The sequence below is a fragment of the Orycteropus afer genome, unplaced genomic scaffold (assembly GCF_000298275.1).
Source record: "Orycteropus afer afer isolate SDZICR_OR568_19922 unplaced genomic scaffold, OryAfe1.0 scaffold00056, whole genome shotgun sequence".
Classification (NCBI taxonomy): domain Eukaryota; kingdom Metazoa; phylum Chordata; class Mammalia; order Tubulidentata; family Orycteropodidae; genus Orycteropus; species Orycteropus afer.
Genome location: NW_006921643.1, coordinates 5,272,875 through 5,291,063, shown reverse-complemented (window position 1 = coordinate 5,291,063; position 18,189 = coordinate 5,272,875). Strand labels below are relative to the sequence as shown.

The following is an 18,189-nucleotide window of genomic DNA, read 5'->3' as shown; positions in this document are numbered from 1 at the left end:
GGTACCATTGCCTTCAGAATCTTATCAGAAACCATCTCCTCCACACAAATGAACCCACCAATCTCTATGTGACCCCAGATGATTCTGAATAACCTCTTTGTGAACTCACTGACCTTTTCATAACCCCATTTAGTACCTTCATTATCTACTCTGGATCCTCAGATAACTGCTGAGTCTAAGGCCAAAACTTAAAAGTTGTTCCTTGGCTTTTTCCTCATCAAATCATCTACTCATTCATTTCACAGGTATGAGGATGGGACTTGGGAGCAGGTATGGCTAGCGAGGCCTCTTTGCCACTCACCCTCTGAGATGTCAGACTAGGGAACCTGTAGTATGCCTTTCAGGAAGAGTTCTAGCCCTGTTAGATGCTCTGGTGGCACAAGGTTAAAGTATTTGACAACTAATCAAAAGGTTGGTGGTTCTAACCTACCAGCTGGTCCATGGGACAAAGGTGACAGAGTCTGCTTCTGCAAAGATTTACAACCTTGGAAACCCTATGGGGCAGTTCTACTCTGCCCCAGGGTCACTGAATCTGAATCAACTCAATGGCAGTGGGTTTGGGTTTTGGTAGCCCTGTTAAACTACTTCTCTTCTACCACTCTGACGCCAGAAGCAGCTTCCGGAGCCGAAGTCATCTTCTCTCACCCAATTTCTTTGTCTTCTCTCTACCAGGTCATTTATGGCTTCTCCTTCCCCAGCCCCCCTATAGGTCCAAATGGTAGTGGTGATGACCTCCCCACTAGACTGTAAGCCCACGTGGACAGGGACCTAGTCAATCTTTTTGTCACCACAGTATCCCCAGCACCCACACGATTGACCTTCATCGAGAGGAAGAAAACTCAAGAGACACTGTCCTCAGGGATCAGTCCCCTAGAAGTCTCTGAACCCGCTGGCATCTCCACCACCAGGTGGCGCAAATCAGGTATTACATGTCATCTGTCGTCCTCAGAGGCCCTTGGCATTAGAATGGGCATGTTAGGGGCAGAGGTTGTGAAGGGAACACTATGACCCATTTGAATGCAGAAGAAAATAGTAGAACTTTGATTTAGATTTATTTTCATCTCATCCTTCTTAAATTTCTATTTTTGTGTATTTTTATAATGTACATAATATTTTAGTACAGTAGTACATGTATATAATTTACAAATAAATAAGTATACACATTATGAATATGAGCTAAAATTTTTCTTCACTGATGGGAGGCACAGCTAGTGCTCGGGGAAGCACGCCTGTCTGCAGCTGCTGGCGCTCGCTCCTTGGCTGTCACCTACCACCCTCATGAAATGGAGCATGACCCCAAAATGTGAAGGACCTTTGAGACAGCATGGAGGAAGTACCTGGAACTTCTTTATGTTGACACATTTGCTTTATCAATTCCATTTAAATGAACATTTACTTCCCCTGAGCAAAACGAAGGGGCCAAATGGTTTGAGTATAAAACACACTTCAGTTGATCCAAATGCAGTCATCTGGACTTAAATCACTACCTCTCTCCATGGATTCACACATTCTGGCATCAAGTCCGAGTGGGTTGGTAAATGTTGGACACATAGTTGCAAGGCTGGCTTATTGTATAAACAGAATAAATTTGACCACAGAGATCAAACTGCCAGACCTACTACAATAATCTATTTAAAAAATAGAAAGGATTTGCACATCATAGTTGTATTGAAGCTGCCATCAACCCCACCCACTTGTCATACGAATACTGGGTTTAAAGGATGTTAATCTAGTGATCGTCACATGGCGAATTTCTCTATTCTCCCCAAATATGTCCTTATCTAGACCTTTCTGATTCACAAGAAGAGTGAAAGAATTATCAACCTAAAAACAGTGAGCAAATTGTCTTTCCACCTTTTCTCAAGACCAAGAACTCATGGCTTCCATAACCTTCCCCCTCCAGGCATCTTTGGGTTTGCTGACAAGTGGCTATTTCAAGGCAGAGTGTCTTTTATTCCTGTAGCAGTGGGTCTGTACAAGATGCCACCTCTGGAGTTCAGAGACCTGACAGCACCAACATAAAGACCAAAATATAAATGGGGCCATGGTCCCATCCCATTCACTCCCTGGGGCCCCCGTGGGACAGATAGGGTGGCACATATACTCTACTTATTCCAAAAGCATCGACTGGAAGAGCAGTGTAAGTCACAGGTCAGCCAGAGGAGGGAAAAACAGGTTGTGAGGAGGTGCCAACATTTCTACCTTCCCTTCCAGAGTGTCAGGGCCATCGGGGGCCAGGTGCCAGCCTACTTGCTAACAGGTGGAGCTTGGAAATCAGCTTTTCCTTCATCTTATTTCATCCTCTTTAACTGATATCAATTCTAAAACCAAGATGGTTTTAGATTAAAGGAGTTCCTTATATATATAATTCTTATATATGTACATTCATGTCTGTATAAAAAGAAAGCAATGGTGGCGTCAATGGATGGAAGGAGAAGTGTACACACACATGGGTTGCAACAGCTTGGTACTGAGGGAGGGCTGGCCCAGTTACTGGATTGTTGTGAAGTGAGTCAGGAGGACTGAGCATGGTTCTAGAAGTTGGGAGGAGGAGGAGGAGATGATGGTGCTGGTGGTCTGCAGACCTGCTGCTGAGCATCTCAGAGGAAGGAGGCAGAGAAAGGGTGGGTTCCAACCCAGGTCCTGGAGCCAAGAGCTGCCCTCAGAAATGAAGATAGAAGATCTTGATGAGAAGAGGCGGGCCTGGGAGACAAGGGCCCTTCCAGCTTTTCCAATGAGATGGTGTCTAGAGCATGCATACAACCAGGCTACAAAACAAGGCTCCATGCTGAAGAGGGAAGCAAGGGCTGAGAAGAGTCTGAGAGCCAGAGATGCTCCAGTATGAGAGAGCATGGCCATGAACGGCATCTCCAGCCTCTTGGCCCATGGGGCTCTCCACATCCCTCTGGCTGCCTGGAGCTTGGTCTGAGTGGCTTCTGGCTGGAATTGTGCTCACTGACCCTGTAGAGGCATTTGTCTGCCTCCAGGGCCTGCTCATCCACGCCAGCTAAGTGTCTGGCCCAGTGGTATCCTTCATGGCTTTGCTGCCAGTCACAGGTCCATGGCCCTGGCTGAGGGCAGGACTAGAGTGTGTCTTCCGGAGAGAAGGATCATCCCCTTCCAGGGTGGCCAGGCGGGCCTCAATCCGCTCCAAGTCATCTGAGCCCACTTTGATTTTCACAGCCAGGAGGTGGATATAGGTCTCATAACGGCTTTTCTGAAGAGGGAACAGAGAAAGACCAAAAAGTCAAAAGACAACAAAAATGGAAAAAAAATATTTGCCCTTTATATGGAAAAAAAAAAAAGACTGATTTCCTTAATATGGAGAGATTTCTCCCAAATTAATAAGAAGGAGATAAATGAAAATTAAGCAAAGGACATTCACAGGAATTTCACTCATAATATAAAATATTCAAATTAAAATAGTAATGAGGCACCATTTTTAAACCTATCAGGTTAAACCAAAACCAAACCAAACCTGTTGCTGTCGAGTCTATCCCAACTCATAGCAAACTTCCTATAGGATAGAGTAGAACTGCCCCATAGGGTTTCCAAGGCTGTAATATTTATGGAAGCACACTGCCACATCTTTCTCCTGCGGAGTCCAAACTACCAACCTTTCGGTTAGCAGCCGGGGCTCCTTAGTGAAGATTAAGACATTTGACAATGCCAGTGCGTTGACGAGAGCATGGGGAAACAGTTACATTCATAAACTATTCAGAGGGTTGAAAATCAGTGCAAACATCTTGGAGGGAGATTTGGCAGCATCTGAGGTGCTGGACTCCGAGCTTCCGGCCCTCACCACAGTCCAGGGAGGCTGGAGTCCTAGAAGAACCAGGGGCTACGGGTCCAAAGAGCCTGTTCCCACCGAGTCTGCTGTCTGAGCAACACTTCACCTCCGGGCCTCAGTCCCTACTCTTCATCAAGCCAGGCAGGGAGGTAGAAGTGAGAAAGGCCAGGGAGCTGGAGCTGTAATCAACTGCCTGGGTTAGGATCATGGCTCCTGCACTTCTTAACTGTGTCACCTCAGGCAACTGATTGACCTCTCTGAGCCCCAGTTTCTCCATCTGTAAAATGGGGATAGTAACAGAACCCATTTCACAGGGTTGATATGAGGACTCAATCAGTCGCTACAAGGGACATGAAGAGAACCACACCCTCACACTTAGCGAGACATCAGTCCACCATAGCTTCTGTCATACTAATTTTGACAACTGCAAGGAGAGTGGATCTAAGAGTTGGAAGCTATGAAGCCTCATGTTTCTCAAAAGGTCAGGACCTATCCTGTGAATTTCTTCTTTCCCCTCTGCCATCAATAGAAAATCATTGTGGGAATCTAGAGACAAGAGATTAATAACCTCCTATCTTTCCTGCTCTAGGGGTTTACTGGCTCAGCCACTCCCATCTGCAGGTCAGTCCAAAGGAACTAGAGAAGGCAAAAACCCAGGGCCCAGAAAGGCTCACGGCGCAGGTTACCACTGTCAATCTCAAGCTGGACTAAGCAGGACCAAGGGGCAGCTCTGCCCTTCATCTGAAGGTCTGGCCCCTCTTCCTCCCTAAAAGGCTTACTTGCTTGCTGCAGTTCCCTGCTCCAGGTTCACAGCACCTCCTCCATCTCCATGGAAGGTCTAGAGCTCTGACCCTGAGGGTCTCACACTCAGCCTTGACTTGGTCCTTCTCACCTACTTGGATCTGGCCAGAGGAATCGTATCGGCCACTATGAGGCCAGTTCTGCCATCTGGAGAGCCTATTCTTCCAGGTCAGCAAGTAGCTGGGCCTCATGGCACAGCAGAGGTGATAGGCCCAGAGCCTGACAGATTCAAGCCACTGCTGGCTGAAGCCTCCTGATCTCTCACTTCCCCAGGTACTCTCTTAAGATCCATTTGGATCTTTCCAAACAATGTTAGTGACAAAAAGTGGAAGTAAAACTCCCTGCCATATGGCTTCTCATGGCTCCAAGTTTCCTCTGGAAAATAAAAACAAAAATTGCACACTGTCTTCTCAGACAACTCCACTGGAGTCTAAAGGGCAGGGGGAAGGGAAACAGCAGCAGACCAGAGGAGTTCCAGGTGTGACTTATTAATCAGTGAATAAATGGTTCCTGCCTTCCTCCCCCAACCCGGCTCCCCGTCCTTCACCCAGTGAGGATGATTCTTTGTCAGCCTCACTTGCAGGTCTTCATGGGACAGAGTCAGGGTAGTGGGCAGAGAGAGATGAGATGGAAAGACCAGAGAGCTTAGAGAGAGAGATTACATCGCTCAGCATGATAAACCTGTGAAAGAGGAAAATGAGACAAAAGAGGGGAGAGCCCTAGGGATAGGCCTTGAGAGTGTTGTGACAGCAGACTGATTACATTTGGCACTGGACTGTGGTTCTGTACAGAGACCAGCTTAGTTCATAATAAGATACATATCCCTCAGAGGAGCCCCCAATGTGGGAGACCCCCAAATGGACCCCCTGGCTGTGAAATGTTTAACTTGATGTTGGTCGTGGGAGATGGAGGGCAGCAGCTGGCCACTTCCTCTTGCCCCCCACTCTGTCTTTTGCAAGCCCATCCCACCCTAGGGCCCACCTCAAACATGAGATAGTGCTCCTTCAGCCGGTACTCCTCCGCCTCCTTGGACTTGATGCCCCGCTCAACTGGGTGACACCTGTGCTCAGCCAGCTCAGCAGCCACCTGCCTCAACTTTTTCTCATGTGAACGCAGCTGCTCTTCCTGCAAAGAGAAGCCCTGGACTGTGAGGTGACTCTCAGGATGTCATAGGGGTGGGTCTCACCCTGTCCTTCCAGGAAGATGGAGTCACTAAACCAGCTTCACCAAAGGGAAACTGAAACCTGGCCTGGATCACCAAATAAGTGTGGGTAGAGCCAGGCTCTGGACTTGAGGGAATGCTCTTCCTTTCTGATTTTTTCCTCCCCACCTCTCATCACCATCAGCTCTCCCAAGTGCTCCCCAACAGGCTCAGGAGAGGACTGGCCTTCACATTTGTATGTGCATATGTATACTCCCTGACATCATACACTGCGACGGACACACAGTCACCCAGACCCACAAACCAACAAACAAACTCACTGCCATTGGGTCAATTCGATTCATAGTGACCCCTCCTTGGGCTTCCGAGGCAGTATCACTATGGAAGTAGATTGCCCAACCTTCCTTCCAAAGAGTGGCTGGTGGGTTTGACCCGCCAGCCTTCTGGTTAGCAGTTAGATGACTTAGGCACTATGACACCAAAACTCCGGACCCAGACCCAACACCTTGCTTATATGAACTCTCATCTGCGCACACATACACTGGACCAAGGGTCAGTCTAGCTTCAGCCCAAATGACATACACATTCTCTCACATCCAGGCCCAGACAGACACAATGCCCACAGACCCCCAATCACATCCTCAAGAATATACCGCACTGGCAGACAAGCACACACACCATCCTCCACAGCACAGCCAGGCCTCTGTGCAGTATATGGGCCTCAGTCTTCCCATCTAAAAATGGGAAGGGAGGTGAAGGAGAATGTCTACCCATTCCCCTGTGTCCCTTACCCCATCACCAGGCATCCCATTAAAGGAAGTGTGTGGGGGGGTATTGAATAGGGGTCTGGGACAGGGGATGCAGTCTGGGAAGGTAGGGTCATGATTTTAGGAACTTGAACCTGGCAGAGACGAGTGGTGCAGGAGGGCAGCAGGGGCCGACAGAATTTCTTCATGGAGCTGACAGAAGCTGGGAAGGCAGGGGCCGAGAAGATGGCAGCCACTAGGTTGATCCTAAGAATCCAGGACAGCATTTCTTCCTTGCTCCTGGAGACAGGAGTAGAGGGGAAAGCACAGCAGTTTTCACAATAGGGTCCCCAATCCCCCACCCAGCATCCACTATCAGCATTAATTCTCACACAGAGAGGCACTAATAATACCTTTTTATAGGTAGATGAAGGAACTGAGGGAGGATGAGTGAGTGGGTGGGTGAATGGGCCTGCTTAGAACTCTATAGGAGCTCCCAATCTATCCCAGCTCCCGATCAGGACCTGGATTTTCATGTGAAAATAAAACTGCGCATGTTCAGAGCTAATGGCCTTGGGTCTAACAGCCTGGGAACTAACAGCTCTGGCTAATGGGTCCTTGAGCTAATGTGCTCTGGGGCTAATGAGTCCAGGAGCTAACAGGTCCTGGAGTTAATGGCCCTGAATCTAACAGCCCTGACGATAATCAGTCCTGGAGCTAATGGCCCTGGAGCTAATGAAGGCTGGGATTAACAGCCCTGGAACTAGCAGGACCTGGAGCTAAGGGGTCCTGGAGCTAATGGGTTCTTAAAGCTAAAAGCCTTGGAGCTTACTGAAACCTGGAACTAATGGTCCTGGAGTTAATGGATCCTGGAGCTAACAGCCCTGGAGTTAGCAGTTCTGGAGCTAACGGGCTCCAGAGCCAAGAGGCCCTAGAGCCAGTGGTGATCATTAGAGGCAGCTGGGCAATTGGTCATCCCCTCCACAGCCCACCTGGAGTTTCTCTCCTGTTCCTGACTTCACTGCCACCTCCACTACTATGCCCAGCACTTATACTCTGATTCTGATACCTCACCATCTAGCCTCCCTCCTTTTAAGTACATCTGAGACATGAAACCTCATCTTAAGTCACAGAGGGACAGAGCTCAAAGGAGTGGAAGGAATGCTTTACAGGTAAACTGTAGGTTGAGTCTTTCCTGATTTAAAGTGAAGAATGATTCATAAAGAGTCTATCTGCCTTGTCCTTTAGAAATTAGGAATCACCTGAAGGGCCTATTAAAACACAATTGCTGGGGCCCATCCCCACAGTCTCTGAATCTGTAGATCTAAGGTGGGCCAGGGAAACTGCACATCTAACAAGTTCCAAGTAATGCTCAGGGGACCGCACTTTGAGAACCATTGCTTTAAGGGACCCCAGTTGTTGGTTTGTGTCATGTGGATATATTTGCACTTGTGACTGATGAGCAGGAGAAGCTAAGGGTGTCCACCCTGAGACCGATGAGGAAGGAACGCAGGCCCTGAGCAGAGGATGGGAACAAGAGGCTTCTAGCCCCTACTTACGGTGCCTGGAAGAGGAAGACCCTCCAGTCAGCTGTCTTCAGCTTGAGCACATTGGACTTCTTGCTGTAGTCAGAGGCCTTGGTGGCCAGAGCATGATGCACACGGATGGCATTCTTCAAATCACCCTCTGACAGGGCCTTGTCAGGCCTGTACTCATCCTAGATGGGGAAGTGGGGCATGGGCCAGCTTCTGTCATCATTAACCACATTTCTTTCACTCTCACCGTCCCTTCTTCCCTCTCCTTCTCCCCATCCCTATATCTCCCTCCATTTTGCAGTTCCTCCTACTATGAAGCCACTCTAATCCCAAAACAAATCATTTCAGGAACTCCCCTTACCCCCATTTGCCCCAGAAGCCTGAACAGGCCTTATACTGGGAATCCACTGAGCCACTGGGCATTTCAAAGACCCTTCCCTGAAACCACCAAAGCCCTGAGTGAGCCTGCGGGAGGCTTCTGATGGAGGAAGGACCTAGCATCTGCCCAAGTCCCAGGTCCTTCAGCACCCTGAGTACCACAGGTTGGGGCTGGATGGGGGCTCAAGCTGCCCAACCTGGGCAGGGACTCTGGGGCAGCCTCTCACCTTCTGTAGGTACAGGATGGTCCCTTTGAGCACTGCGTAGAATTTCTTCCAGCCACGCCTCCCTCGAGGTGCTGGAGAGGAGAACACTTGTATGGCCTCGACCACTCACTCCGATATCCCCTACTATGCATCCTCCTATGTGTATATGCATCCCCTAGAGGCATGGCCAAGGGGGCAAACCCCATCTGGACTGGCATTCCTCCCCATGTCCCTCCCCCTCTTCCAGCCAGGCCTGACACCTACTCCTCTTGCCATCCATGTCAGCATGCGTCTTCCGGGTCAGCACACCGTGCTTGTAGGTGGTGGCACTGAGAGCCTGCGGGATATCCACAAAGGGGTTGCCACCATCCAGGATCCTTGTCACCTTCTTTGTGCCTGTCCCAAACTTGTCATCCACCAGCTCTGACAGTGATTTCCTCAGCTCGTCCTCATCACTAGGGAAGTACTAGGCCTGAGTACCACCTCCAAGGAGGCCTCAGCCCCACATCGACATGCCATCTCCCCACCAACCACACCTCTGGGAGCCAGGGTCAGAGGTGAAGGGCAGCCATGAGAGAGAGGCAGAGATGGGGAGGTTTTAATTCCAGAACACAGGTCTGGACCTTTGCCATCCCCTCTTAGTCTTCATTTCTGACCCCTGATCTCTGATTTTTAGTCTTTGGCCTCCCCACTCCTATCTTCAACCTTGATCACAAAGTTGGAGACATTATTTTGAGTCTCCTTCCCACTCTTCCTTCTCTTCTCTCCATTCCTGCCCTAAGAGCTCCAGTTCCAGGAAGCAGTAATTCATGGCCAGACTGAAGCTGCTGCCAAAAGCCTATAGATATGTGGGGAAAGATGAGGCCCTTAAAGTCTGGATTCCCCATAGGAGCCCTGGTGAAAGAGTGCCAGCTCTTCCCAGTGGGGTTAGGGTTCCAACAATCCCTGCTTGGGACCTCTATATGGATTGAAGGCCCCAGGATGCCCTGGAGAGCACAGCAGAGAGGAACAGTCACTTTCCCAGGAGCCTCTCACAGTGTGCCCAACCAGCAGGTGACCACACTTCTTTCCACATGGTTGTTGTGGTGGTTATGTTTGTGTGTCAACTTGGCTGGGCCTGATTGAGTGGGTGGGCAGCTGGTGGTGGTTATTTCCCATGATGAGACTGGCAATCAACTCCATGGTGAGATCGACCACAAGCAGCTGAGTAGCTGCCTTTAGGATGTGGTCTACTTCCTGTATTTAAGGACAAGCCTTGGGAATGGTCTCTATTCTATGGCACGCTTGGACCCTACATGTAGCTGTGTCATTGCTCAGCAGCTTGCTATGCTCTGCCAACCTTGGGACTTACAATGGACTTAAGTTAATGGCCTGCCATGTGGTTTGGTAATATCAGGACTGTGCCTTTTTTACTTGCCAACCTTGGGGCTTCTCAGCCTCAGCAGCCAGCAGCTGTCTGAGTGAAGAAATGCCTCTAGCTCCAGTGGGCTGGGAGCAGGAGGAAGAGCTGGACCTCAAGGTTGAGGGGCTTTCACCCAGCCCCCAAAGCCTGGCACTTTGAACTTGGACTTAAAGCCTCCAAATTTTAAGAATAAACTTAAGTCCATCCCATTTGTGGTATATTTCTTGCCAAAGCAGCGCTAGGTAACCAGACCATTTGGAAACCTCCAGGTCACTACCCTAAGCATGGTCATATCCTAAAGGTTATTGGAGGTCCATGCCTCCTGCTTACTAACCTCCCAGAGGAGAAAGAGTTGTTAAGAATTGTGATGAAATCACAATTCCAGTACTGGAAGTCAGCTGTGGACATCATGGAGTTAAAGTCACAGTTCAGTTTATCCCACTGCAGTGTAGACACTGCACACTTTTTATCAAGACAGAAAATAAGCCCAAAGGAAAATTCAACACCAGGTACCAACCAGCTGGATGGGGTCACTAGGGCCCTGAGCTGGGAGGAATCAGCACCATGGAGAGTGGCAGGAATAGTTATCCTGATACACCACCACCCCCAGCTAACGTCCCCTCCCAATGATTCAGTCTCCCCACACCTATGCCCATGTGCACTACTCACATGGCCCATTCCAACTTTTCATTCTTGATGGAGTTGTAAAGAGTCTGTGAGTGGGAAAAAGACAGAGAGAGGAGTTCAGGTGAAGACTCACAGAAATCCCTATCTACCCCAGTAATGTGGGTACAATGAGGCAGCACCTTCTCAGACAGTGGGAGGGACAAAGTGGGTGCTTGATTCACACTTGTTTGTTGAATGGATAAATGAGTGGGCGAGTGCATTAAGGTATTTAATTATGAGATCATTTAATATGTCTCCCCTAGGGAATTATAAGTTTCACAAGATCAAGAGTGGTCTGTCTTGTTTATCACTGAGTCTTCAGGGCATAACCCAGTGCTCAGCATACAGTACATGCTCAGCAGGGTGGATGGATGGATGGATGGATGGATGGATGGGATAATGAGAGGATAGGTGAGTGGATGGATGAACAGAGGGTATGAATAGTTGGGGTGAGTGGTTAAGTGGAGAGACAGGTAGGTGGAAAGAAGTAATGAGGAATGGGTGAGTGTATAGAGGGTATATGAGGAGGAGTTTTGGGTATATGGATAGGTGGATGATTGAGTGAATAGATGGGGTGGATGGGTTAGTGGATAGGTGGATGGGTGGGTGGGTAGATGAATGTATGTGTGAGTATGGGTGGATGTATGTGAGAGTATTTGGGGATGTATGGAGATGTGTGTGTGAGTGATGGGAATGAATGAAAGTATAGGATATGTATGGATAAGTGAGTGACTGAGTGGATGTGTGGGTGGATGGATGCATATATACATGGTAAGATGAATGGGGGAATGGAGGATGAGTGGATGGATGTGTGGGTGGAAAAGTAACTAGATGGATGAATGAGTAGATGATGGAGAGAGGTGAATAAGTGGGTGGTGAGACTGGGATTGTTTGATTTCACTTAAAAATATATTATTAACAAATGCTTCTTGATGATGAAGGTGACAATTATAAAATGAATGATGGAGATAATGTTCTCTTTTTTGACCTCCAGATTCATTAACTGACTGCCCACCTGGTATCATCATACCTTCAAACTCACTATCTAAAATTAAATTCATTATCTATCTCCCACAAACCTGCTCCTCTTCCTCCAAGGCAGAGAACTGACAAGGCTTTAGAGGCCAGAGTTCCATCCTGGACTTCTGTCTCAAAACAAAAAAAAAAAAACTGGATTCCTTTAATTCCTGATGATGCTGGAGGATGAGTGGCCTTTTCCCTACAGTGATGTTGAGGATGATTATGGTGAAGGTGGTGATAGTGATTGATGGTAAAGATGGTAGGAATACTGATGGTAGTGTTGGGCATGATGGTGGTGGTAGTTGTGACAAATGGTGACAGTGTTAATGAGTACCATGACAGCAATGATGGTAATGAAGCACTAAAAGCAACTCTCGAAAACCCTACCCCTGCCTACCTCAGGGAACATTTAATAGTCAAATGCTGAGCTGCGTAGTCTCTCTTTTACCATATCCAAAGTCATGGTGGACCTCACCCAGTTTTAAGAGCCTGGAATGTCAGGATTTAGTGAAGCAGAGACTATCCCCTGTCCACCCACTTAGGGCACAAATAATACTTCCTAACAAATAAATACCTTCAACAGGTCTTTGGCAAAGTCTTGGCCATCATTCAGACGGTCCAAGTTGGCAATAAATTGCTGACAGGACATCTTCTTGCCAATATTCTGCAATGGAAAAAGAGTTCTTCCTGAGAATAGGGATGGAGACTAGGGTGGCCCACATGCCCTGCCCTGCCTAGAGCAGAGGGGATGGGGCAGCAACAAAGGCAGTGATGAAAAATAAAACTACTGGATTTCCCTCTGTCTTCAAGAGTTCAGAAAACATTTTCACGTTGAAGATTCTGTTTTACCCTCAACATTATGATAGGCTGAGATTCCCCTCAAATCCAGAAGAAAGAGTTGGGCTTGAATGAAGTATTGTAATAGTTGATATTTGCTGGGTGCCCACTATGTTTTAGGTATTGTCCTTGACATGCATTATCTTATTTCCTCTTCACAGGTGAAGTGGTGTTATTATCTCCATTTGACATGTAAGGAAACTGAGGTGCAAGATGGTGAAGTAATATGCCCATGATCACACAGGAAGGAAGTAGAAGGGCTATGTTTGTTTGACACTAAAGTCTGTACTCTCACCTGACACTCCATGGTTAACTCTCCCAAGGTCACACAGCACCAGGACTTGAGCCCAGGCCTCTTGACTCCTGAACAGAAGTTCTGTGTATTCCACCACAACTGTCTCAGTCTCTTACCTACACAGAGAGGCAGCAAGATCTCCAAGAGGTAGGTGAAGTGAGGGAGACTTTGGTCTTATGAGAATCAAAAATCAATTTCCACCAACACACATAGGTACTCCATGTTGAGCTGGACTGAGACTAAGAGAATCCAAGCAGATGATTTCACTCCAGGAAGTACAAACACACAAAGAGCTGGAAATAACTGCACTCTCAAGTTCTGGCTTCCTATTTTTTAACCACTGAGTAGTAGAAAGGCTCTAGACCTCTAAACCCATGACCTACGCACATTTGATGAAATACTAAATGCATTTCATCTCTGTGAGGATGAAGACCCTTAAACACCAGATATTATTGCTGCAGGATGTTCTGGATTTGGGTTTGCTATACAGCAGTAGTTCCCACCATGTACCTACAGTTACATGGAAATAGGTATCCCTCCCAAAAAAAAAAAAAAAAAAAAAGGGGGCTCCATAATCAAATAAGTTTACTCACACTTTTCAGAGTCTGTAACATGCTTAAGTGTGTTGAAAGTCTCTAAGGAAAAGATTCAGCACACAGTTTTCCAAGTGTATTGACCTTGGCACCATCTCAGCAAAGAGAATCTATTAGCATCATGTAGGACCTACACATACCATGGAACATAATTCAGGAAACAATGATATAAGGTTTTGTAAGCAGCTGACAAGCAAGAATTTTCTACCCCTCTTCCAATGGGTTAAGAAGAAAATAGCCTGTGTGTGCCTGATACAAGTGTGTGTCATATAGTTATATATATATTTTTTATATGTACATATATGTATGTATGTGTCTAAGTATATAGCTATGTATATGTGCATTTGTAACATGAGGGCAATGTTTATAATATTGGTTTTAACTTACACACACACACACCATGAACATTCTCCAGGCATCAGTCAGAAGTTCAAAATTTTAAAAAATAATCAGACAAGATTTCCAAACCTAGTAATGAGAGACTATCTTGCTGAAGGTTGACCTTCCCAATAAAAACAATAGTTGGATAAAATATTAATAAAACATCAGTATGAAGGCACTGGAGAGCTATCAAAGCAGTGAGGACTTCAAGTGGGAACATCCTGCAAAGAAGGGAAGAAGGGAGAGGTAGCCCAGTGAGGAGCAGTTTTCATCCTTGAAGCTTTGCCAGTTCACAAGCAGTGCCCAAAAGGCTGAGCAACTGAGTAGTCTTATAGGACTGGGAAAACAAAAGTTGGAGTCAGGCCCACCAAAGACAAGGGACCCTGAGAAACACTCCAGGCTTTTAATTAGGACATCAAAAGGGCTATGCCCCAAGAGTAAGAATGGATATAAAATAACCATCTTTATATAGAGACCAAAGTCCAGCTTTGAATCACTCAATCTATAATTGGAATAAGGTAATATTCTCCCACCTTAACTGTTAACAAGACACAAAAGTAAATCTTCTTTGGAAGAAGATAACATCAATCAGTATATCACATTATCTCTATAATTTTTCACAGTCAGCCATTCATTCAAAATTACTAGACATAGCAGGAACAATCAAGAGAAAAATCAAGCAATAGAAAGGGTCACAAGAGATCCAGATAATAGACTTATGCAAAGATAGTCTTTAAAATAACTGTGACCAAGAAATTGGATGACAAGATGGAGATTTTCAAAGAAAACTGAGAACTATTAAGAGAAAATCAAGTAGAAATTATAAAATGAAAATTATAATAACTGAAATTTAAAACTCAATAAATGTACTTAACAGCAGATTAGCAGACTGCTTGAAAGAAGATATCCAAGTTAAAAAAAAAAAAAAAAAAGTACAGAAAAACCCTAATAGATATAGGAGGCTTAGTAATAAGGTCTGTGACAAATGGAATTATAATCCCAGGTGGAGAGGAAGAATGAGGCAAAAACAATACATAAAGATACTGGACAATTTTCCAAAATTGATGAAAGACATCAAGTTACGGGTTCAAGAGGTACTGCAGGAAAAATTTTTAAAAAAAATTGTCTAAGTACATCATAATATAACTTCTTAATGGGAAAGCCAAAAAGAAAATAATGAAAACAAAAAGAAAGAGAGAAAAAGGCACACATTTCCTTCAAAGAAGCAACAATAAAACTGACTTCTGACTTCTCAGCAGAAACAGTGGAATACAAAAGATAATAAAATATCTTCAAAGCACTGGAAAAAATAATTTTCTACTAAAATTATATGGGAGCTCTGGTGGCATAGTGCTTAAGGCATTTGCTTGCTAACCAGAGGCTGGCAGTTCAAACCCACTAGCCATTCCTCAGAAGGAAGACTGGGCAATCTACTTCCATAGAGATACCACCCTGCAACCCCAAGGAGCGGTCACTGTGAGTCGAATCTTCTATACACAGAAAAAATAATTTCCAAAAATGAGAATGTAAAGCCCTAGAATAGGAAAAGAGATTTGCAGCACATATATCAAACAAAGCACTCCAATTCAGAACATATAAAGAACTTCTACAAATAAGTAAGAAAAAGGTAGACAATCTAGTAGAAAAATGCATAAAAGACTTGAACAGGCACTTCATAAAAGAGATCCTCCAAACAGTCAATAACAAATGATAAAGTGCTCAGTTTCATAAGTCCTCAGAGAAATGCAAATTAAAACAACAATGCAATGCTCTTACCTATCCACCCAAATGGCTAAAATGAAATAGTGAAATAACACCAAATGTTGGTGAGGATGTAAAGTAACCGAGACTTTCATTCACTGCTGGTGAAAGTGCAAATTACAACTTTGGAAAACTGTTGGCAGTAGCCACTAAAGTTGAACATAAACATACCTAATGACTTAGCAGTCTACTCCCAGATTTATACCAACAGAAATGTGTACATATACTCACCAAATAATATGTACAAGAATGTTCAGAGCAGCATTATCAATAATAGCCCCAAACTGGAAAAAAATCCCAATGTCTGTAAATAGTGAAAAATGTTGAAAAGCTAAATCAAGCCCATACTGAAGCCTGCTAATAAGTACCTGTGATTTTTAAAGCTAGTTGGCATTAAATTTTCTGTTACTTTCAACTAAGCCTCTCCTGACTGATCAGCCCCCTTCCTGTCCTCACTCTCAGCTCATGACTTGGCCTCATGTTTCACTGAGGAAATAGAAGCCATCAGGCAAGAGGCCACTCATCTTTCTACCACCAGAGCTACTAACCCACTCTCTGCCTTTCTTTGGCCTGTGCTCTGCATCTTGTCTCCAGAAGAGGCTCAATCGTCCCTTCTCTCTCCTGCATCATCAGTTTCCCCTTATCTGCTGGGTTGACCCTACTGACACACACCCATGCCCTGGTTAGATTTTAAAGCAGTCCCCCCTTGACCCCTCCAGCCATTGGCTCATTTCAGTGCTCCACTCAAAGCAACATATCTCAAAAGAGCTATCCATAGCCTCTACTTCCTCACCTCTCATCCTCATTTCCACTCACTTCAACCTGGCATTTGTCCTCTCCACTCCACCAAAAGTGTTCTTATAAAGGTCTCTAAGGCCGTGACCATCCCACCAACAGCCATTCCAACCCCAGTGGTCACTTACATGAAAGCCTTTGACACAGTTGGCCTTTCCCTTCTCCTTGAAATCTTTGCTTCTCTTGGTTTCTGAGATGTTGATGTCCCCAGAGGTTCCTTCATAGTCTCTCCTGCTCCTTGCTTGACCTCTAAATAATGGCATGCTGTGGAACTTGGCTACAAGCCTGCTTCTTTCTTCCAGGTTATCAATCACTCTCATAGATTTAAAATCCCTTAGTATGACAGTGACCACTCAGCTCTTCACTTCAGCCCACACCTCTTTATTGGGACTTAGATTTGTTTACCCCACTCCTTCCTTGACAACCCCATGTTGATATCCAATGGCCATCTCAAACATAACATGTCCAAAATAGAACTCAAGTCACACACACACTAAAGTTTCTTCATCTCAATAAAGGCCACTACCATCCACCCAGATGCTTAAGTCATCCTTACTCCTCTCTTTCATCGACAAACACCATTAGCAAGTCCTGTCAGACTCACCCTCAAGAGGTCTCCCACATTGGATCCTTCTCTCCACATTCACTGCCCTGATTACCAAGCCACCATAATCTCCTTTATATGAGTCTCCCAGCAAGAGCCATCTGCTGCCTACTATTCTTTCTCTTTAAGAAACTAGAGAGATCGTTCTAAAACATGAACAAAATCATGTTATTCCCTGCTTAAAACACTCTGGTTTAAACACCAGTAAGATGGAGGAATAGGCAGACAAGCAACACAGATCCTCTTCAAAAAAAAAAAAAAAAAAAAATTGACAGAGATACAGAAGATAATCCTGGAGCCCTGAGCTTTGAAAGGAACTATACAGAAGTGGATTAGGAACCAACTAGTGGAAAAACCTGAACAAAAATGGTGACTACAGAGACAGTCAGAGCTGCGGACTGTCAGCTACTCCAACAGGACCAACAGCCTGAATAGTTCCAAGTGGTGTTGGGACCTGAGAATTGACCTAAAAAAGATCAGCCCTGGTCACCAAGGGCTGCAGGGACGACTGCACTGATGGCTTATGACTAGGAAGGGAAACAGCAAGATATGAGATAACCTGAGCTGTTGACTTTCCACTGTCTGGAGGGCACAGTCATTTTGAATGTTTACAAACAGTGGCCATTTTGGATATTTAAAGTGACGGAGGGTGCAGCCATTTTGAATGTTTACAAGCGGTGGCCATTTTGGATATTTAAAGTGACCGAAGGTACAGCCATTTTGAATCTTTACAAGTGGCAATTGTTTTGGATTTAAAGTGATAGCATATTCATTCAGATTCCAGGGACCTAGGAATAGGTTCTGTTTGCCAAGGGCAGCAAGGACATATAAGAGGCTGACAACAGGAAAGGAGACAGGTGGTGAGTGTATAAGTGCTGCCCACTAGCAAATAGAGGAGCACAGCACAGAACCCTGCTTGTGTAGATAACATACAAACAAAACAAAGGAAATGAAAATCATGGGCAAGTCACTCCAACATACAATCACCAATTAAATATAATCACAAAAACGTCACAATGCCTCAGGGACAACAGAGCATCACAGTCCACACAAAGAAGCAAGATAAAGCAGGAGAAACAAGGGACCAGGATACAGACCCAAAACACATCCCTGAAGATGCAGCATTGGAACTCCCTGATAAAGAATTCAAAAGAATTATATTTAGGTATCTTCAATGAATTGAGAGACAGATCAAGGAAAACATAGAGAAAATGCTA

At 45.5% G+C, this 18,189-nt stretch overlaps 1 protein-coding gene across 1 annotated transcript in view; it reads right to left on the bottom strand.

Annotated features, from left to right (window-relative positions):
• Nucleotides 1–3,007: 3,007 nt before the first annotated feature.
• PSD2 (pleckstrin and Sec7 domain containing 2) overlaps nucleotides 3,008–18,189 on the bottom strand; it is a 30,717-nt gene continuing 15,535 nt past the window's right edge. The window contains exons 7-14 of the mRNA XM_007938979.1: nucleotides 12,281–12,370; nucleotides 10,690–10,733; nucleotides 8,883–9,073; nucleotides 8,640–8,710; nucleotides 8,059–8,216; nucleotides 6,655–6,799; nucleotides 5,573–5,716; nucleotides 3,008–3,217 (exon numbers count right to left, since the gene is read on the bottom strand). Coding sequence (XP_007937170.1) covers nucleotides 3,008–3,217; nucleotides 5,573–5,716; nucleotides 6,655–6,799; nucleotides 8,059–8,216; nucleotides 8,640–8,710; nucleotides 8,883–9,073; nucleotides 10,690–10,733; nucleotides 12,281–12,370 — 1,053 coding nt within the window. The remainder of the gene's footprint in view (nucleotides 3,218–5,572; nucleotides 5,717–6,654; nucleotides 6,800–8,058; nucleotides 8,217–8,639; nucleotides 8,711–8,882; nucleotides 9,074–10,689; nucleotides 10,734–12,280; nucleotides 12,371–18,189) is intronic.